We start from the raw sequence: 23,242 nt of genomic DNA on the forward strand, positions 1-23,242 counted from the left end.
AAAAAATAATAAAGCAGCATTGTGAGATAACAATAATTACACAACATGACAGTTTGCTTTTCATACTTTTTACATCAACAACTTTTACCACAAATATGTTTTGTTTCCTAAGATAAGTACCCTGATCCTCACACACACACACACACACACACACACGCACACACGTCAAAGTTCACATGAGTGTCTTGGAAAGAGTGTAAAATGTTTATTGTTCTTTTCTGATTTTCAAACGCCAAATCACTGAAATAACACATGTTAAAAAATGGAAATGAAAGATACAAAGGAGAGAAGTTAGCATCACATAAGCATTCAGCTACTGAAAACTGACAAAAACAAAGAGGTTTTCATTGGCCTTGAAACGATCTGCAATCACATTTCAGTCCATTTTCTACTCAGTGGTTTAACTCATGAATTCAAACGTTAAAATCATCAGCTTCAGTGTCAATGATGCCCAAAGCTCCTCTAAACGTACAAAGTAAAACAATCTTCTGTAAAAAATCTTCTTCGAAACCTGAAATAAAACTTTGTCAGTGAGAGGAAAACAGAAATATCCATGAGTGGTCTGCATTCAGCTGTGGGTCAGAGGAACATCACTGTCCACACACACACACACACACAGATAATAACCATGATGATGATGATGATGATGATGATGATGAGCTGAAATAAACCAAACAACCTTTTCATTTCCTCAAGATAAACATCAACAAAAAAAGGAAAAACACCAGATTTTCTGATCATAATAAGTGAGATACGCTGAGATTCACCACATTTGAATCAGAATTTCTAGCACAGATTTAACTTGATTATTCCCCCCCCCCACTGGAATTTAACTGTTCAAAATTTAAAAACATCTCATTTTCACTTTTCTGGCTTAAAAACCCAAAGGTTTCAAATATGTGAATGCTCTGATTTGATCACATTTCAGTATCCCAGGTTTAAAAGGATAAACACCTCCTGCATCAGCGTCACATGACCAATGGAGCACAGTGTGATTGGCTGAAAGTTAGTTTGAAACCATTCCTTATATTTGATGTTGACTCTAATCAAATTTCAACACGTTGAACATATATATATATATACTGCATATATATATATAAACATTTATAAGCAGTATAAACATATTGAGCATGCTCACATTTGATTTGAGGAAACAAAAATCTGATATTTTAAACCTCGAGTTTTCTTGTTTTTCTTTTACTTCTAAATCTGAAAAACAGAGAGAACATGAAAGGATTTATTTAAAAAAGAAAAATCTGATGAGACATATTTACTTCCATAAAAAAGTGACATACAGTATACAAGTGGAGACTGTAAGGAAACGACTGCATCATGCTTATAGTTAATACTCTGAACAGAACAAAGCAATTTCATTTTAACATTATGAGGAAAAGAAAAGAACAGAAAACTGAGGCTTTCAATTCAATCTCTAGAAAATGATAGAGGAACTATAGAATAATACATGTACACATTAACTGTGCCCGCTCAGGTTCATCTTCCTTTTCCTTTATTATTATTGTTATTATTATTATTATTATTATAATTGTTTGTGCAGGAGAAAATAAAATCTTAAACGGAAGCAAAGAAATAAAATAAAACAAGCTTTTTTCAATGTACACTGAATACAGGTATTTCATTGGCGGTTGTTGCGTCCGTCTTCCATCCGTCAGCTTCCACGTGTGTCACCGTGTGCAGAGTTCAGACGTCACTAAACAACCAGGGACTGAAATACTGAGCTAACAAAAATAAAGGCCGAGCTGCCAAGGCTCCAGAGTTTTCTTTTTAACAGCACTGATTCAGCCAGTGTGGTCCCAGCCTCGAGGCCCCCCCAACCTGCCTATCCCACACCATCATATTAATGGCCAAGGTGTCTCACAGGTTTCTTACAGGGGGACTAGAGGTTGTCCCCGGGCTGGTACTGAGGCTCAGTGGCTGTGAAGTAGTCCTCCAGGAAGGCCTGCAGGTACTCAAAGGTGGGCCGCTCCTCTGCATCTTTCTTCCAGCACTGCAGCATCAGCTCATGCAGAGAGATGGGACAATCCTGGGGACACGGCATCCTGTAGCCACGCTCCACCTGCTCCAGCACCTCGCGGTTGTTCATCCCTAAAATTCAAATGGAGACGTCTGAAATCATCGAGTTCACCATAATAACATCTATGATATCTTATTGGTCACTTTTCCATGATACAGTTCCAGCTTCATTCAGCTGGTTTTTTGTTTTTTTTGCTTTTCCATCAGTGACAGTATCTGGTACTAAAATGTGACGTCACAGACCTCTGTGTCGTCATGAGCGTGACCTCCGACACAAGAATCAAACTCAACAACGCTGAAGTGTAGATTAAAAAGACTTGAAAGTCATGTTTGTTAATGGTTTAGCAAAGACATGTGTAAAGTCTCAATATCGAACAGAGGAGGATTTAGTGACAGCACTGACGATCGTGACGATCGTGAGCCCAATCTCAACCCGTTCAGCTGGATTTCAGTTCAGTGACTGTGTGATTCTAATGATTCAGTTACTGGGGAAACTCTGTGTGTTTCATGATGATGATGATGATGATGATGATGATGATGATGATGATGGAGAACAGCGTAGAGCTAGAACTGTATGATGGAAAAGTGACATTTCTTTATACAAACACAGTTTAAAAACAATGGGATGTGTTAGCATCAAAAACAAAGAGCACAAGGTTCAGAGATAACTTTGGGTTCATTCTTCTTTTCAGACAGCTGTGGATAATCCACGCTGAGTCTCACGTGCTCGTCCCCTCACCTGGATAAGGCACCCGGCCCTTGGTGACCAGTTCCGTGAGCAAGATGCCAAACGACCACACATCTGACTTGATGGTGAACTTCCCGTACAGCGCGGCCTCCGGGGCGGTCCACTTGATGGGAAACTTTGCACCTGCAGGAGAGAGGCGTGATGAACAAGGCATCACAATCAGTGTACAGAGTGTAAACTTATGTCCAAACAGGAACTGTGTGTCTGTCTCTATGTCCACAGCTGTGTCCACTATGACGGGTGGACGGTTCTATGTGACCGTCGTAAAGTTCACTAACACCTGAGCCTCATAATGTCCGTCGGGACTTTATTTGCTTATTTTAGCCATAAAAGAGCCAGAGAATAACCTTCAATATCTGGCAGTTATTTACAATTTACTGCACGTTAAAATAGTGTGAATGAAGAAAAACTAAAAGAAACACCAGCTGTACATGAACACCATATTTGAAATCTAAATTTAAAATAAATAATCTCAAATGTCCAAAAACAGGCCAGAAAATGGAAACTATGTACAGGTGTGTTTCCAACGTTTCCCCTTTCTGGCGACAAAGACGCTGATTCTCTGACTTTGTGTGTGTGTATTGGGGGCAATTATATATATATGTATATATGTATATATGTATATATATATATATATACATATATACATATATAATATGAAATACACAGGATCCACAGTTTGGATTAATTTATCAAAAAGGTATTTTTTGGAAATAGCAGATTTAAAAATACTTTTATTGAGCACTGATTCATTTGCTCCAGTGATGATTTATATTGTGCAGTGAGCCACCACAGTGTGTCCTCTTTTAAAGAAACGCTGGCATAAAACCTAAATAAGGAGAACATTGCTTGAAAATTGAACTGTGATTAACACATACGGATCAAATCAATGCATTTATTTTTGATTTGACTTTGATTTTAAATATTGAATGAGGATTGTAATTAAAAGAATGCATCTGTGTTGTGTTGCTGTTGCTCTCAGTTTGTGTACGAGTGTCAGTGTCAGAGTCCACAGAGATGGAGCCCTGGGACAGACCCTCACAATACTGCATCACTGTGCTGTGTGTGTGTGTGTGTGTCTGTAAATATAAAGCTATCTCATCTGCCTATCGATCAATATGAGACTATATTACACATGATGGGTCTGTGTTGATGCTCCTCACAGAGTGCTTTTACTTACAGTATTTGTATGTGCTCTATGTTCTTACTGATGATGGGACTGCTGATGACTTCTGAAGTGTACAGGATTATATGTGTGTGAGCATCATTAGGGTGCATCCTAACATAATGTATGTGTGTGTGTGATTGAAGGGTGCAGAGCCCCACCTTGCCGAGCAGTGTATTCGTTGTCTTCAATGAGCCTGGCCAGGCCAAAGTCAGCGATCTTGCACACCAGATTGTCTCCCACCAGGATGTTGGCGGAGCGCAGGTCTCGATGGATGTAGTTCATCCTCTCGATGTAGGCCATGCCTGCTGCCACCTGGAGCCAAGACAGCATGCTGCATCAACACTACCCGCAGGCCTCCAGGGGCCTCAGGCTACATGGATACATGGATACATGGATACATGGATACATGTAGAGGTTCACTGATCCAAAAATATCATTCTTGTTTGGAGCCGAGTGATTCTGCACAAACAGACTAATCAAGCAGGAGAAAGTGGACGGATGGTTTTGGGAGCGTGGCTTTCAGCTGCATTTAAGCCTTCAAACACTTTCACTTCTCTTACTAAAAACCAAAACTACTAAAACTTGACACTGGTTATGCACATCACTGTTTTACACTCAATGTTAAAAAGCCAATTATCTCCGAGGTTATAGTATAACAATACATTACTATACATCGTATTGTTACCACATATCAGGATTCACCACATTCTTGCCCAAGCACAGCCCTACTACAGATGTAGCCATATTCTAGATTATATAACCTCAGCACATCATCTGTGGCCAGATTAAATACCTGAGCAGCCATGTCCACAAGGTTTGGCAGCTTCAACCCTCGTCCTTCTCCATCCTTCATGAACTCCAGCAGGCTTCCTACAGTTCACACACACACACACACACACACACACACGCGTGTTAGAAGACAGGACTTCCTGCTCTACACCGTGCATCTGTCAACATCTCAATGCTCCACACACGCTACAGCTGAACTACTTGTAACCGGGCAACAGCATCACCTGATGGTTTTTGAGACAAGTTCATCTGTACTGAAGATCAGCAGATACGACACAATCTGCTTCTCCTTTGTGAAAATGCAGCTTTAATGGTCTGAACTCAACACACACACACACACACGATCAAAGTTTCCATTATGGTGCTCTGCCCTGTTGTGTGTGTGTGTGTGTGTGTGTGTGTGTGTGTAACCACAGCTCTGTCATGTGGGCGTTTTTAAACCAAAGCCCACCATGGCACAAGTGTTCCTGTAACTATGACAGGAATGGAAACGTCATCTTTCAGCACATGTCTCTCTTCTGGACCCTCATGTGGAGGATAACGATGGATGGATGATGAACCCACATGTTTCTCCTTGAACCAGCTTTAATCTCATTTTTCTCAGATGGATTTAGCTCGTTCATGAGTCATAGAGTGAATGGGTGAATGGAAAAGGGTGTAGTGTAAATACAGATTATTTCACCATATCACCAAGTAAAGTAAAAAAATCACAAGTACCATGTGTAGGCAATACAAATATCAAAAAGACATTACGCTGCAAGTTCACTTAGTTAAGGTGGGATTTTTTTCCTGTGTGGAAATCAGCATGATATGTAAAACAGCAGATTAAAATCAGATTAAAACCTCAGCGCAGACCCTCGCAGGGAGTGTTTTCTTTGATCCAATACAGATTGATTTGGAGGGTAAATGGAGACGTGCAGGACTTAGTGTTGCATTGTTCAGCTGTCTTGTATTTAGCATGCATGGTCTAAATTTAATGCAAATCTGATAAGATGTGTGAGATTGTGACGCATGGGTGGCAGCAGGTGGGAGCAGCTCCTGCCTCCTTTCTGTGTGGAAGTGTGTTTATAGAATATCATCACTTTGAACTTGAGAGGACACAAGAAATACTGGACTACTGCTGCCTCGTTTGTGTTTGTCACTGAGGTTTATCTGAACAAAGGGTTAGAAAACATCAGGTTGTTTAAGTGTCACAAGTGGGACTTTTTATACTTTATCAGTTTGGAAAAGAAACATGGAGAGTGAGCGCCTCTGATGCCTGTGATGCCTGTGATGCCTGTGATGCCTGTGATGCCTCTACCTTTGCCCATGTACTCTGTGACGATGTAAATGGGCTCCTCAGAAACCACAGCATACAGCTGAACCAGTTTGTCATGGCGAAGCTTCTTCATGATCTGAGCCTCCTCCAGGAAAGACTCTGGAGACATGGTGCCGGGCTTGAGAGTCTTCACCGCCACCTTCGTGGTGCCATTCCACGTTCCTGCACCACACACACACACACACACACACACACACACGGAGTCATATTCAAATCATGCCATTTCAAAGTCAAGACACCACAATCATGCTCTCTGAGATCTCAAGTTAAAAACAAGGGCTTACAGCAGGGGCCTCAAACTCAAAATGACCTGAGGGCCAGTGAACTTCTAGTCTGGTCAGGAGGGGCCCGGGGGAAAAAATGAACTGTTTATGATTAGAAATGAAAATGATATCTTGATAATCAATCATGATGTTTCAAAGTAAAAGTGTTTTGATATATAGTTCATTATAAACAACTGCTCAATCAGTTATTAAAAGTGTCGATTGAGTGGTTTTTAAAGAATTAAAACAGGTTTTTTTAAATATTTTTTAGCTTCTTAAATGTGAATATGTTCTGGTTTCTTTGCTCCATATAAACAAAGAAATCATTCATAGTGAAGCACTTTGGTTTGTGGACAAAACAAGACATTTGAGGACATCAGCGTTTACAGGTTTGAGGGACACTGATCAACCTTTCTGACAAACAGTTACTTGATTGATCGAGAAAATAATCAACAGATTAATAAATCTGAAAAATAATCATTAGTTAGTTCATATTTATGCTGCAAAATGAATCTGTAAATAACAAAAACAGACAGAAACAAAGTGTTCCACTGGGGGAGCCGCATGAGGCCTGCGGGCCGCGAGTTTGAGACCCTGGCTTAAAGTCTTGCTTTGAAATGACAATGTGTTAACCATGCAACACAGAGATTAGGGGTTAGTCCTGTTTCTTATTACATACACACACACATGTTATGCTGAAGGATGGACTTTTAAAGCCAGTAGAGATGCAGCAGAACTCTGTCGCTCATGTCCTTCAGAGGATGATTCACAAACACTGACCTCACTAATCTCCCCACTGATACTGTCACAGCACATGCTGCTGCAACAGAGGCAGAGGCAGCGTTAAAGGGACACTTCACTGAAGCTTCAAGCTTCTGACACAGAACATCATACTCACGTAGTACTTGACTACTCTCTGAGTACTTGACTACTCTCTGAATACTTGACTACTCTCTGAATACTTGACTACTCTCTGAATACTTGACTACTCTCTGCATAATTTATTTTTATTTTTATTTGTATTGTTGCAAAGTCATTTCACTGGGGGTGTACTTGTACATCCACATGTGACAAATAACAATCTTGAATCTGATAGAACATCATTGGCAGATTAAATTAAATATTAAATATTTCCTGCAGAACACATCAGTGAATAAAACCTTGTTTATGGTTGATGGTGTTAACGTCGTGTGGAAGCGTTGGAGCACTGTAACACTGTAACACTGTAACATAACAGCCTTTGCTTTTAACCTTCCATTAATTCACTGAATTCCAAATAGTTTCTTTGTGCACTTAAGAAAACAAATAAACAAATCAATATAAACGACTTCACGAAGCCTCACTGTCACAAAGAAAACAACAAAAGTGCAGTTTGTTCTTACCATAGAACACATCAGCAAAACATCCTGTTCCCAGCTTTACTTCCAACTCAAGTGCGTTTCTGCTGATCTCCCAGGCGTCATGACCCAAGCCCACAGTATCAGGGATGTAGTTCACACAAACGCCCGTTAAATTAAAGCACAAACCATCCGCATGTTCTACAGGGGGAGGAAGGGAGGGAAGGAAGGCAAGGCACAGGGGGTTAACTACCAGGGAGAGGAGCATGCAATCAGGGACATGGAAAGGAACCATCTTTAAACTGAGACAGCAGAGACTCCGGACAATGATGATTTTGAGAGGAAGGTCCCAGACCGGGAGCCTAGATTGAGAGAATCTGCTCTGGTTTTAGGATTCTAGTGTCTCTGCTGACCAGCGTGGCCCCTTTCCCTGTGACCCTGCCACCCGGAGTCGAACGGATCCGTACCCATCCAGACCTCCCCAAACTGCCCGTTCCCAAGACGCTTGATAAGTTGCAGCGACTCCCGTGGGATCTCCCACACATCTTTGGTTTTGACGGACAGGTCAGCGAGGCGGGGCATCCCTTTGTGGCAGGGAACCACCAAGCGACAGCAGAGGCCAGCGGCGCGGTCTGCACAGCGACACCCAGCCAAGCAGAGACAAGAGAGACGTACAGAGAGTTAGAATCAAAGCAACACACAGAGAGGAGAAACGAGCACGAGGAGGAGGAGGAGAAAACATTTAACAGCTCTTCATCTCCTCCTGCTTCCAGGATGCAGAAAGTATAATCAGTCTATTGTGCTCTGTCTGATTCTTACTGATCATCAAATCAACCTGACTCATTTTTCCGCAGTGATTTTGACTTGAATTGGACCCGATATCGATACGGAGCATCTCTCATTTCTAGAAGCTCCTGTCAGCTCCGGTCAATGTCACTATGGAGCTCAGTCAGAGTTGGTTTTTCACTTCTGATCTGCTGGCATTCATCATTGTGATGTTGAATTATTTTAGGAATGGTTACAAGGCGTTGTTTGCTGTAGAGGTGAGTGAATAAACAGTCATATGGCGGCAGCTGATTGTAAAGTGACAGGCTCTCTGTAATGGCTCACTTTGGCTAATGGCATCTATGACTCCTTTTCATTTTACGATAATGAGGGTAATTCATGTGAGGAGATGACTCAGTCACCAGGTACAGACTTCATGATGCACCATGGGAAACATCAGCAGCTGCTTCCACTGTTCCTCTGCTTGTAGCTTGATGACACTACGTTGTCTGCGTCGTTACTCTAGAGGAAGTCAGAGTGTTTACTGGTCATTGATTAAAGCAGTGAATTGGGGCAGAGTTTCCGTTGATGCAGCCACACTGACACGTAGAGGACGTGGTATCTGGTCGAGGCTGGAGGGGGAAAGGTCCCTGAGGGTGTTTGCGAGGGGCAGTAAACACAAGATAAAGGCCTGTGTTCCACCTTCAAATCGACCATTAAAGCCCATCTGGCCTTCCCGCCACACTTCACTCACACATCAATACAGCTCGCTGTGTTCACTGTGATGTCAGCTGTCAATATGTGGCCCATACATGTAGTAGTTAGACACACAACATGTTCCTACAAGCTCAAACTACTTAGAGGAACTGTCTCTAACTGTCAATCTGTGAAAGCTCAATTACCATGAAAATGTTAGAAATATCAAAATAAGACAAAGTTGAAACAATGCAAAATAAAAGACAATTATTTCATCTTGTCATTATTGGGGATGAACCATAACCACCATACTCGGTATCGGTCCCACACTCATACTCAAATCACGGGATAAAATGTCAAATCCACTACAGTCCAAAGATCCTATGTATCGCATGCTTCACTATGCACAGCAACAGTATTTTAGGGCTGTTTATTTCGTCTTTAAGGAGAATAATAATTGTTACACTCAAAACTGCTATAAACGACAATTTTGCCATTCACCCATTCACCCGTTCATGCACACATCCAGCATCTATGTGCAGCACATTGTCTGTCACACATCTTTCATACACATTCACGTTGCCAACGTGGAGTTAGGACACATCAGTATGTGGACGAGTAAAAGCCAGGAGTCAAACACACAATCATTGTTGTGCTTCCTCCTTCCCTAAAATAAATCACTTCCTGTGTGCAGCGCAGGAAGTGATTTAAACACTGAATGAAGACACTCACAGCTGATGGGCTTCATCATCGTCTCATGTGAACAGACATTCTTTCATATTTAAGAGTTCCAAAAAACCCACAAACTGCATTTACATACTATACTGTACTGCACTATACTGTACTGTACTATACTGTACTGCACTATACTGTACTTTACTATACCGTACTGCACTATACTGTACTGTACTATACTATATTATACTGTACTATACTATAATATACTGTACTGCACTATACTATATTATACTGTACTATACTGTACTGCACTATACTATATTATACTGTACTATACTATAATATACTGTACTATACCGTACTGCACTATACTGTACTATACTATATTATACTGTACTATACTGTACTATACTGTACTGCACTATACTATATTATACTGTACTGCACTATACTGTACTATACTATATTATACTGTACTATACTGTACTGCACTATACTATATTATACTGTACTATACTATAATATACTGTACTATACTGCACTATACTATACTATATTATACTGTACTGCACTATACTATATTATACTGTACTGCACTATACTATATTGTACTGTACTATACTATATTGTACTGTACTATACCGTACTGCACTATACTGTACATTACATTACTATAATATACTGTACTATACCGTACTGCACTATACTGTACTATACTATATTATACTGTACTATACTGTACTATACTGTACTGCACTATACTATATTATACTGTACTGCACTATACTGTACTATACTATATTATACTGTACTATACTGTACTGCACTATACTATATTATACTGTACTATACTATAATATACTGTACTATACTGCACTATACTATACTATATTATACTGTACTGCACTATACTATATTATACTGTACTGCACTATACTATATTGTACTGTACTATACTATATTGTACTGTACTATACCGTACTGCACTATACTGTACATTACATTACGTGTCATTTAGCAGACGCTTTTATCCAAAGCGACATACTATACTGTCTTGAATGTTTGAGTGGTATAGAATTCAAGTCTTTATGAGTGGAAGAATAAATCATGGTCTTTGAGCTTCCATGAATTCACTCTGGTGTAAATGTCTTCAAGTGAAGATTATCTTGCACAATATAATAAAACAGGCGTACAGTTTAGCCCATTAGACCAAGACATGACAAACAGAAGAAAGCAAGAAAGCCATAAAAGCACAAGCCCTGAAAGAGAGTCAAGGTTATTTGTGGAGGGATGTTGATTCCTCCGTGTCATCTGGAGAGGTGATAAATGTAAAGTGATGGTTAATGTTCCATGTCACAAACACACACACATACAGAAATCCATCGTGTTGATCTTAGAGCTTAAACTTCCAAAAATATCAATGTGCCAATTAGAGCGTGACGGCAATAACATCCTACACATCACAGTGTGTGTGTGTGTGTGTGTGTGTGTGTGTGAGAGACGCCACAGAATCAGTGTCAGAGGACAGACGTCATGAAATCAGAGAAACTCTTTGTCTGTCGTCGAATCTGCTACAGACATACAAACCAGAGCAGAGGGAGGAGGGACGCAGGTGAACTGATGCAGATGTGAACACACTTAATACCCACACATCTGGATGTTGGAGCTCACAGTGACAGTCTCCCCCCTTCTCACTACAGCTATACATATATATATACATATACATATACATATACATATACATATACATATATATATATATGTACTGTATATGGTTCCTGTTGACTGAATTTAAAACAATGATTGTGAACCTACACTGGAAAATGCTGTACATTATTAACTGTATAGATGTTCAATCATATTCTATTTTGTTTTTACAATCTAAATAGAGGGACGGAGAACTAGATATTTTGTGATTAAGCAGTACTTTCCTGTATAAATACTGGGTTTAACTGTATAAATCTCACTTAAAACAATATGACTATAATAGCACACCTACACTATTTCAAACATGCACACTATTATATCATATATATATATATATGTATATATATATATATATGTATGATGTTCAAGGCCATTCACTGATAAAGGTGTAATTTACAGTTGAAGTGTATGGAATCCTGGAAATAACTCTTCAACTGCTCTGACATACAATAATACTTTTCTCTCTGCTTGTGACTCAAGGTAAATGGTACCTGTTGATTCCTTTAAGTGAAACTGTGCTGAACTGAATGTAATTACGTCACGTAACATTGTCTGCTCAATGCATTCTGGATCAATTGTAGGAAATGGACGACAGACAGAAGAGTTCCGTGTTTCCCTCTGTTGTCACGTGTGAGTGTGTTACCGAGTCCCACCACTGAGTGGCAGCCTCGAGGTTTTTAACCCTTTAACACCGAGCGTATCTCAGACCACACGTTTGTGCGAGCGCACTTTGCATCACCGTTATTACGTAGTGGTTTGTGAAAGCTGAGAAGTTGCAACATGTGGTCATTGCGGTAATTTCACTCACACTTTTGGTCCTATTTTGTACATCAAACAAATGTTATTTTAAACATGTTTTATTCTGTTCAAATTTCAAATTTAACAGGCAAACTCTGGTGTTCACTCAAAACTAGTGTTTGTTTTTCTTCATTTTAAATTGTTAATACACTAGTTTAACATGCATTCAGTTGCAGATATTGAAAGTTATTCTGGAAAGGTTATTCTCTTTTAAAAGCACATCGTGTTCTTTCATCACTCACTTGTAGAGTCCTGTACTCTTGGGTTAATGTAGAACCCTGAAGTGTAAATGTGAAGCTTCTTGATGCAGATGTACTGTGTGTGTGTGTGTACTGTACGTCTGGGCTACGTTGACATTATTACAGCTATATTTTACGTCTGTTTCTGATATTGGAGTTGAGAAAACGCCTGCGCCCGACTTGTGTTGGTTGTGATCTGAGGTGCAGAGAAGTGTTATCACCTAACACTGCATCCTACATCCTAAACTGAACCACAGAGTGACAAAGCAGCATGCAACATGTGTTATGTCTGAAACTGAAGCAGAACACACCTGAGTAATGCTGAACGAGCTGCTGCAGCATGTCAAACTGAGCTCTGGTGGTGATGTAGTAGCCGCCGCTGTCCAGTTTGCGGATCTTATAATGTTTGACGTGGTCGCCTTTCACATCGTCCCAGTCTCGTATGGATAAGGAGAAAGCACCTGGAGGAGACAGAGCACCACTCAGTGACTCAAATCATGTACAATGACCATCTATCAGCGCGCACACACTGCAAATATCACACCACTGTCTGTCTGCGTGTCTGAGTGTCTGTGGTTTTACCCTTTGTAGTTTCACTCTCTCGGATGAGATAGGTGCCTCTTGGGTTTCCTGTGGACAGCAGCTGCCTCTCTGCATCTTTACGACCCAGTTTACCAAAGTACCAGCTGCAAATGCAAGACACAGCAACATCACTGTGTGTGTGACTGTGTGACACTGTGTGTGTGACACTGACACTGTGTGTGTGACACAGGAACGTTAAAAATGCTTCTTTGTACTGACTGTTAGGGTTAGGGGTCCCTGACATAGGTCCCGTTCAGAACTTAGTGATCCCATCGTATGCAGACAGATATTATCCGTAAGATTTCTGCATGCAAATAATTAAACTGATAAAATGTACGTCAATACTAAACTTATATTAACATTCGCCAAAATGTTCCCAATTCTCTTTAAATCCATAGAAATCCACATCAAGATACGGTAACCGCCTTTTAATGAGGTCATCAACTCTGAATCTGTCTCTGCTTTTGTGAAAAGACCACAGAGCAGGCATGTCCGGAGTCCAGCCACAGGTCAGACTTGATATAGCCTTTATTATGCATTATCTATGGCCAGGGACGGACGAGGACATGAGTCACCTGCCGTCCTCTGCTCGCTAAGCTGGTGAGGAGTTGTGCTCTGAGACCAGGGACCAGGACTGCACACCTTACTCTATTCAACTGTACCTGTATGTATTATGTATATAAAGTTATATTATACCTGTTATCGGAGTCCAGAATGACATTTTATTTTCTTCATTTGTTCACTCCTGTGTGGCCTAGATTTGGTCACAAATGACGATTGTGCCAATGACAATAAGAGGTGAACACAGTACTTACTCTTCGGCCTGGATAGAGTCCACTGGGGCCACATAATTACTGGGAATGTAACCGCTGCCCCCGGTGGTGAGCGAGCGAGCGTCCCACCAGTCCCCTTCACTGAGAGACAAAAGACAAAACATGATGAACCGTGATGAAATGAGAAAGACACTGCACGGTAAGAGTATGTCAGTATGCTGTCTAAGAATAAACAATAAAGAAAGTCCACAGTATTTCAAACACAGAAAAAAGAAAATACATGAAAAACTAAGTATAAAACATGACAAACAGCCAATGAACATCCACCATCACCAATGAAGCTCATATGACTAATATCATTCAACAGTGAAGAATCCTCTAAATTAGCCCTTTAACACCCAAACCTCCAAATGTCCGTCTGGACTTTTTTTGCTTAATTTAAACATAAAAGGGCCAGAAAATGTCCCGTGAGTCAGTGCTTTTTGCCCATTTTTCCAGAATAACTTTGAATATATGGCTGTTATTTCAAACTTACTGCACCAGATTCACATTTGAACAGTATAAAACATATTTACAGTACAACTCTCTCTTCTCTGGTGACAAAGACACTGATTGGCCAGTTTCCTGTAACAGTGGGAGTGAAATTACCGCAATGACCGCTGCATAATTACGGTCATGCAAAGTGCGCTTGTGCAAACGTGTCATCTGCGACGCGCTCAGTGTGAAAGGGTTAGGTCTGTTTGCCAGAGCTTTTAAGATTGAGTAACTCTTATCTGTGTAAAAACTGTGTAAATAAATTACATTTGTTTTAACTCGAATTTTAAACTGTAGATTGAAAACTCACTTTTTCCGCTGTTTTAATATAAAAACCTATACAAATAAAACGAGCTTGACCTAACATGCAGCCGAAGGGTCATTTAACACAAGATACAAGACAAACGACCAAGAAAAAGAAAATGATGAACTTGTCCTGCAGCACTGGTGCTTGTTAGCATCAGCTGTGGGTGACTGTTAAAGTTCAGCTGCTTTAAATGAACTGGAATTGGAAAAAAGACTCCTTTAAGGCTCCTTTAAGACGCCCACAGAGCCATTAGTGTCTCCCTCTGACACTCAGTCTAGACATCAGCTGCTCATCTCCCTCACACTTCACTCTTCTTCCCTCAGTATGATCACACTTCACTCTTCTTCATCAGCACAAAACCACCACTTTCTTTAAATGAATCGGGCTCTTCAGTCACCAGCTGATGCTGCGTCTGCTTGACAGAGAAAATCTAAATATGACACAACCTCAACACAACAACTGACCTTTTCCTCGCATGTGGCACAAATCAGATATGAGCCATAAAGAAGACGAGCAACATATATAATAATAACACATAATAATCACATGGAAACAAATACGATACAAATAATTGAGTTAGTTTGAATCTGTGTTTTTATCCATTGCTCTTTTATGTATATTTTAATATTTATTGTGATGTAAATCTGTGAATAAACTTTACTTATGAATCAGATGTTGATGTACAGAGCAGACATTCCACCATCAATGTGACTTAGATGTGTCCTCAGATGGAGGTGAATGATGTGGACACACATGCACTTCACCTGGTGCAGTGGAGGATGAGAGCTCAAACCAGTGCACTGGTTCTAACACCCTTAGAACACAGACCACGTCCATTACTTTGTTATATACAGAGGCTATAAGAATGTGCAATATTGAGTTTCTTATATCCCTTTTTTAGATAATCTGATGAAATAAAATTTCATTTTTACAAACACACATGAGCAAAAAGATACTTCAACTGTTCAAAGTTCACTCGGCTCGTTTTTATAAACAGAAACAAAAGACAAACAGTCTATTATGTGACTTCTGCACAATTATTGCTACTTTATATCACAAATAAAAATGTGACATAAAATGAATCCTAACTTTGACTCAAAAACACAGAAGAAGACGAAAAAACACATTTTTTAAAGCCTGAATATGTGACCATATGTAAACACCCCCCCTCCCCCCAGGATGTCCATATAAGGAGTTGTGTATTATTCCCAGGCAAATTACCATGGGTTCAGCGCGTGAGCACTAACTTTTAAACCAAGTGTATTAATACACCTTCAAACTTCACACCTGTGGTTTTTGTAGATGTCAGTTCAATTTTGAACAGTGTTGTAATTTAACAAAGTACAAATACTATGTTACTGTACTTAAGTAGAACTTACTTTGTTATTTATATTTCTAACAACTTTTACTTTTACTCCTTTTACTACATTTCCTAAATAAAATGTGTACTTTTACTCCGATACATTTCCCTTAACCATCTTCGTTTACTACAAAATAAAAGTTGAGTTGGTGACGTAATGCCTGTTTGTTGTCGCTCGTTGTTTTTAGCCGCACAGCAGATTTTGGCTCCAAGTGGACTTAGAACACACCAGCGGCTTGTTGTTTACCGTGTCCAACACCAAGACTCTGCTCTCCGGGTTTGTGTTGTACACCCCGGACACCAGGTTTCAGTTGTCAGCTGTCAGCTGAGCTAGCGAGCTCATGCAGAGAAACCGCAGATTTCGTCTCCAAGTTGATTTAAAACACACTTAAAAATACTTTTACTACAGTACAGTAAATGTCAGGTACTTTAAGCCTTTTACTGAAGTAATATTGTCAAAGGTGACTTTAACTTCAACCAAAGTCATTTTAGCAAAGCAAAGCCATATAGTTAAAAAAGTGAAGACAATAAAAGACTTCCTGAACATATCTTTTAATGGGATTAGAAACAGATGAGCTGCTTCTACGTCTCTAACTCCTCCTCTCTCTTCCAAACTCACATCTGTATCCAGCTGTGCACAGGTACAGCACACTCACACATGTACATGTTTCCTTCAGCCCTGAACTTAGACACTCAGGAGAGGAGAGGAGAGGAGAGGAGAGGAGAGGAGAGGAGAGGAGAGGAGAGGAGAGGCATGGTTGGGTAAAGATGTGCTTCTTTGCATGAAGCTGGAGTCTGAGACAGAAACAGACGTGGCAGTGTCTCCAGTCTGTCCACAGTCTGTCCTGCTGCGTCCTTTTGTCTCCAAACACAAACCACCTTAAAGCAACACTGCTCTGCCACAACAAAGACAGAAGACAAGACGAGTAAACACAGAACCTCCCTCCTGTCTCCAAACAAACGCAGCTCAGAGGATAATGAAGAGCAGGACAGTGTTGACTGAAGACTGAAGTGGGTCTGCCCAGGACTTGGAACCCAGGTGAACTCGCTCAAAGAGACGATGAACACTCAGCGGTCGTTCTTGTGATCATGTTACACTGGTGACTATGTTCTATCTGAACACTAGGATTCACTGCAGAGTCATGTGACCTGCGAGTGAATGCTGATCAAACACATTCCCACTGGTCCAAAAAAGGTCTACGAGAGGTGGCTCACAGTGCGGAGCCTGAATCACATATATATACACTTACACAGAGGAAGATCATGTATATACTGAATGTCTCTTGTTTTAGCTCTACTTACAATGGCTGTGCTATTTTTAACCTGCTTCACATGTGACTGACCAACTCTCAGTAAAAATAGTAGAGCTGAAACAATTCATCGATTAATCAATTATTAATCAATTACCTAATTAATCAACAACTATTTTGATAATCGATTTGATCGGACCAAAGTTTTTTTCATGATTAAAACAAGATTTCTGACTGTTTAAGCTTCTTAAATGTGAGTATTTTCTTCATTTCTTTGCTCTGGAGAACAAATAAATCATTAAAGGTCAATCATTTTGGTTTGTGGACAAAACAAGACAGAATACGTTTGCCAAATATCACTTGATTTGAAGTGATGTGAAGTATGAAATGCATTTTAATTCTTCATTTATGTTGAAATGCACGTTCACATACCTAGCTTCTGCTAGCTATTAAGGATGTAAAATGTTAGTTAATTGCTGTTTAAAATAGATTTAAACAAAACACAGATTAACAATGTATTTCATTTCAGATTTGACTTTATTTTACTTTGAAGGTTAAACGTTGGCTCAAACCTAATCAGAGCAGTACTCACTTATCTGTTTTATTTGTTGTATGGTTATGTGTATGTGTGACAATGTGCTGTGATGTCGTTATATTTACAGTTTTTTATAACATAGTTTACAATCTGGGATTGTATAAATCCCAGATTAAATAAACTCTTTGTGCTGATGATAATGTCTGCATGTGTTTTGTAGAACCAGCAGAGGGCGTACATCCACCAAAGCACTGACACTGAGTTAGCAGAAGAAGAAGGGAAACACAAGTGAGGAGAAATCCACTGACGCTCAGGCAGAAGAAATAAAAAGAATTCCCAAGAGTCAGTGAATCAAGTGAAGAGCATGCCCAACAAAGACATACGGAGCTTTTCCATTTGACATTTCTATACATTTTATACATCAGTGATAGTTCTGCTGAGGTTCTAACCCAGCTGAGCCGATACTAAAATGTGACGTCACGGCAGTTTCATGCAGCCCTGATGTGACTTAACTGACATTCAAATACTTGCATGGTTTACACTATAATTAACATCATTCACATGGTAATGACAGTGCTGGACCACGGCAGAAACACAAACAAACACAAAGACAGACAGAGACTGAAGGACCCTGCACACGCACACACACAAACACACACACACACACACACACACGTACAGTAAGTGTTGCTGTTGTAGTGAGGACACACTCCTTAGCTCCTTAACTAACCTTAACAGGACAGTTCAGCTGTCACTGAGAAACTGAACTGTGTGCGTGAACCTGGCAGAACTATGGCTGTAGCTCGACTGGACAACACTACAAGCACTTTTCAGTTGAACTAACATGTTTACATCTATTAAGCTCGTAAAGTCCACTTTTAGTCGGACTAACATGATCATTTGTTTGTTTGTTATTTTGTATAATTTATGAAGATAGATACTTTATTCATCTCACAGAGAAATTCACAGTTCAGCAGCTCCAGAATATGTTACAAGATAAAAAACATAAGAGGCATGCAAGTGAAGTGAAGACAGTGAAGACAGTGAAGACAGTGAAGACAGTGAAGACAGTTAAAACAGTGAAGACAGTTAAAACAGTGAAGACAGTGAAGACAGTTAAAACAGTGAAGACAGTTAAAACAGTGAAGACAGTGAAGATAGTGAAGACAGTGAAGACAGTAAAGACAGTGAAGACAGTAAAGACAGTGAAGACAGTGAAGACAGTTAAAACAGTAAAGACAGTGAGGACAGTGAAGACAGTGAAGACAGTGAAGGTGTGCCAGATCACAAGGACCGGCCCAAACACCATCAGTCTACAGGTCTAATATTCACATCTTCTTGCATCTGTGCATTGACTCATTGTGTGTAATCTCACAGAAAACAGTCAAACTGGACCTCACAGAGACACAAAGACTAGGAGAAATACTGGCCATACACTCTTCCCTGCTGACTGGACTGATCCTCCACCCTCTGTAAACCTTAAATAAACTCTTTACTGCTGACTGTCATATTTCATGTTCAAGCCACCATTTTTAGACCTTTAATATTGTGCCAAACGTAAATCTGCTGCCAATCCTGACTTTCTAAAACATTTTTATTGGATTCCAGCCTCGTTGTTCAAGAAGGGCTATAGCTTGCTGCAGATTATGTTTGTGTACAGGCAGCCATTTGATGTCCCCAAGCACCGTCCCCCTGAAAGACCGTGATAAACAGGCAAAAGTTCCTCATTCCTCCTTCTGATAAGCAGCTGCAGCTACTTACGTGCTGTTGATAATCTGGAACCGCTCTCCTTTCCTGAAGCTCAGGTCGTCTTCTGTCCGTGCCTCGTAGTCGTAAAGTGCCACAAAGAGGGTGACTCCTGCAGGGGCAATTAAAAGTCAGTGTCAGCACAAAGCAGATTAGCAAGGTAAAACCAGCGTCACAATTCACAATCACATTACAATCGTTACAATCACAGAGCACATTAAATAAAACATCTGTGGGTGAATATTTCATCTGAACTCTTCAAATGTCATGTCTGACACTGCAGGTTGTGTCCAAGTGTCTGTTATTCTTAGACACGTTTACTAAGAAAGCCAAAACTATAAATGTCTTGTTTTCTTTTCTTGGTTTATTGTCGTAGAGGAGCAAGTTCACCACAGCATAGGATCAACATCTTATTCTGCTGAGCCGACGCGATGTAAGTGACGTCAACAGACTGTCGGCCACTGATCAGTCAGAGAGTTTCGTCACTGGAAGAGTCACGAGCTCGACGTCCTTGACGGATGCAATAGCAATTTATTTTTGATGTCCTTTTTTATGATCTTCTCTATAGACCCTTTTGAGAGCGACGTCACAGAAATGTGAGTTTTCTTTTGGGGTCAGAAAACTCACTCGTACCATTCACTTGTACAACAGACCAACACATAAGATGCCTACATGTAGTGTAGTCGGCTGTGAAAATAGAACCAGCAAGTTCTTCAGAACCTCTACAGGATCGTCTGTGGCTCCAAGCATGAAGAAGAGAAGACTGTGGTGATGCTACTGCGTTTGTAGTGCAAACTACAAACGCCCGACTCTCACGAAATTGTAACAATGTGTCAAGTATAACATTTATTGAATCAATATTAGAAGAAACGTTTCACTTTTCTATCAATAATCTGTCGTGCAAATAACATTTTTGCTTTAGCAACACAAGTAACCTCAATATTGTGTCATTTTCAAACTATAATAAGAATAAAAACATTTGGATAACAAAGAATACTTTACCAATATCAATAATTAGCTTTTTTTGTATTAGCAATACAAATGCTGCCCCCTGCCGATGGTTTGAGACACAACACACACACACACACAGAGGTCTTTGGTGGTCTTTGGTCCTCGTTCATCATCATCATTGTTGACTTGTTGTTAGTTTACAGTAACATTCAGAAACGTCACTATTATCCAAACCTTGTCACCAGTATGCGTTTTGTTGTGGGACGTCACTTAAATGAGTCCGGGTTACAGCGAGACCAAAAGTTCCGCCTGCTAAACTTTAGTTAGTACTTAAAATAAAACGATTTTTTTAACTATTTGACTCGAACCTGAATTGAATTAGATGCATATTTTTGAGTACTTGAAAATAAAAATATTATAATATCTTTGTGTGAAATCCTTGTTTACATACCATATTACCATGTTGCCTGGTGGACAACACATTGGTCTCGGGTTCCCCTAGTTTTGTACCTTCTCGCGCACTTGTTCCACCCAGGTGTTTCCTTTCTCCTAATCCTCTCGGTATTTTTGAACCTTTTTTGTTGTTTTCTTGGAGGAATAATAGTCGCATTGCTGTTTGAAGCTGAGCCGCCCCGTACATCAGTGTCTGCGTCACTGTCATCCATGCTAGTTTGTTGTCTTCCGCTTGCTTCTCCGCGAGCAACTGTACCTCGACCAATGGGAGGAGCTTATTCTGTGTCGTCATACTCGTGTGTGAATATGCTGTCAGCTCATTGGTCACAGAGCAGGACAGGGCCTGGTCATACGTTTACCGTAAATGTTGATATAAAGCGCCCTGTTACATATGTATATGAAACTAAAGTCAACATGGTGCTAAAACATTCCTTGTAGACTTTGTCGTGTGTACGGACGGGTTAGTTTTATCTATATGTTTATCTATAAAGTAAGAGTGAAGAGCTGGACACTTGATATCATCTACCAAATCTTTTATGGAAGCTGGGTCAGGCAGACTATTGTCGTCGGCTAGTACTGATTTATTTAGGTATTGTTCGCGGTGTTTAATCGGCAACGAAAGAACACATTCAGAATTATTGGGTGGAGGACGTTAGTTTATGCGCTGTGAAGTTTTCTGGCTTAGAATGTTTGTATACAGGGAAATACAAACTATTCTATCCATTGATCCATAATCTCATTTGTCCTGGTCTGACGCTGATGCTGTATTTCACAGCTCATTATGAAAGTTCAGCATACAGAATATTAAATGAAATGTCTTCATAGTACGTTGAGTCACTATTTCTTTTGTTAAAATCCTTTTTACTTCATATGCTGTGTGCCCATCTGGTCTGTATGCAGTGAAAACATAAGAAATAGATCTCAAATGTTTCAACACTGCAGAATAAGAGGATATTTTACATATTGTGACCTCTCATCTGCAGTTATCTTTGAACCACGTGTGGACCATGACCTGAGGAGCTGCTGCTGCTGCTGCTGCTGCTGCACAAACTATAGTCACTCACAATGAGAGACTTTATCAATAATGAAAAATGAATCAAAACAGTGACAGAAGCGTCCAGTATATTTTCAGCACTTGTGTTTCCTGTTATTCAGACAACACCATCACATATTTCTAATATCACACACAGCAGCAGCACCACAGAGGATAGTGAGTGATTTTCTTCAGTCTGAAGCTTTTCTAACAGCAGGAGTCGTTCTCAAAGATTCACTGACTGTACACTGAGATCACTGTGAGTTTAAACAGCAGCAGGTTTGCAAATCTACAACATATTATTCTGTGATAAGACCTTTATCCTCCAGTTACATAAGAGAAATATGACGTTACATTTTGCAAAGAGAGAGGAAGAGGAAGATCTGACAGCGGCTTCTCCTTTCACTACAGCGGGTCATTGACTGCTTATCTGTGCAGCTGTTACTTTCATTATGTTCACATAACAGTGAAAGAAACACACCGTAGAACATTGTTCTTGCCCTTGGTGGATATTTGCATTGATGAGGCATCTGCTTACTTTTGAACTCCTGGGAGAGACCTTTAAAAATCACTGAATTACACCTGAGCCTCACTGAATGCATGACCAGTGAATGCATGAGCAGTGAATGCATGAGCAGTGAATGCATGAGCAGTGTGAATGCATGAGCAGTGAATGCATGAGCAGTGAATGCATGAGCAGTGAATGCATGAGCAGTGAATGCATGAGCAGTGTGAATGCATGAGCAGTGAATGCATGAGCAGTGAATGCATGAGCAGTGTGAATGCATGAGCAGTGAATGCATGAGCAGTGTATGCATGAGCAGTGAATGCATGAGCAGTGAATGCATGAGCAGTGTGAATGCATGAGCAGTGTGAATGCATGAGCAGTGAATGCATGAGCAGTGAATGCATGAGCAGTGAATGCATGAGCAGTGAATGCATGAGCAGTGAATGCATGAGCAGTGAATGCATGAGCAGTGAATGCATGAGCAGTGTGAATGCATGAGCAGTGAATACATGAGCAGCGTGTCTGCATTGTAGAATGTCTTGCTTTCTATGATCAGGTGCCTAATGATCAGGTTCAGTGTGTGCTGTGCACAGTTTAAAGCAAACTATCACAAACACAACAATAGCTGTTTCAAATTAAAAGCACTCTAATATTGCTGTATGCTTTTATTCTG

The 23,242-nt window shown here is 40.1% G+C and overlaps 1 protein-coding gene across 5 annotated transcripts in view; it reads right to left on the reverse strand.

The window, feature by feature from the left end:
* Positions 1-190: 190 nt before the first annotated feature.
* fynb (FYN proto-oncogene, Src family tyrosine kinase b) overlaps positions 191-23,242 on the reverse strand; it is a 55,642-nt gene continuing 32,590 nt past the window's right edge. For 2 of the 5 annotated variants that reach the window (XM_058614431.1, XM_058614432.1), the window contains 10 exons: positions 19,640-19,736; positions 13,935-14,033; positions 13,120-13,223; positions 12,849-12,998; positions 8,122-8,286; positions 6,037-6,216; positions 4,741-4,817; positions 4,106-4,259; positions 2,771-2,902; positions 191-2,103 (listed from right to left, as the gene is read on the reverse strand). In XM_058614431.1, the coding sequence (XP_058470414.1) occupies positions 1,895-2,103; positions 2,771-2,902; positions 4,106-4,259; positions 4,741-4,817; positions 6,037-6,216; positions 8,122-8,286; positions 12,849-12,998; positions 13,120-13,223; positions 13,935-14,033; positions 19,640-19,736 (1,367 nt within the window). In that variant the 3' untranslated portion in view covers positions 191-1,894. Of the gene's footprint in view, positions 2,104-2,770; positions 2,903-4,105; positions 4,260-4,740; positions 4,818-6,036; positions 6,217-7,699; positions 7,856-8,121; positions 8,287-12,848; positions 12,999-13,119; positions 13,224-13,934; positions 14,034-19,639; positions 19,737-21,085; positions 21,266-23,242 lie in introns of those variants that run through there. The other 3 variants (XM_058614434.1, XM_058614433.1, XM_058614435.1) reach the window with 3 other exon arrangements.

This window comes from Solea solea, chromosome 17 (genome assembly GCF_958295425.1).
Source record: "Solea solea chromosome 17, fSolSol10.1, whole genome shotgun sequence".
In the NCBI taxonomy this organism is placed as follows: Eukaryota; Metazoa; Chordata; class Actinopteri; order Pleuronectiformes; family Soleidae; genus Solea; species Solea solea.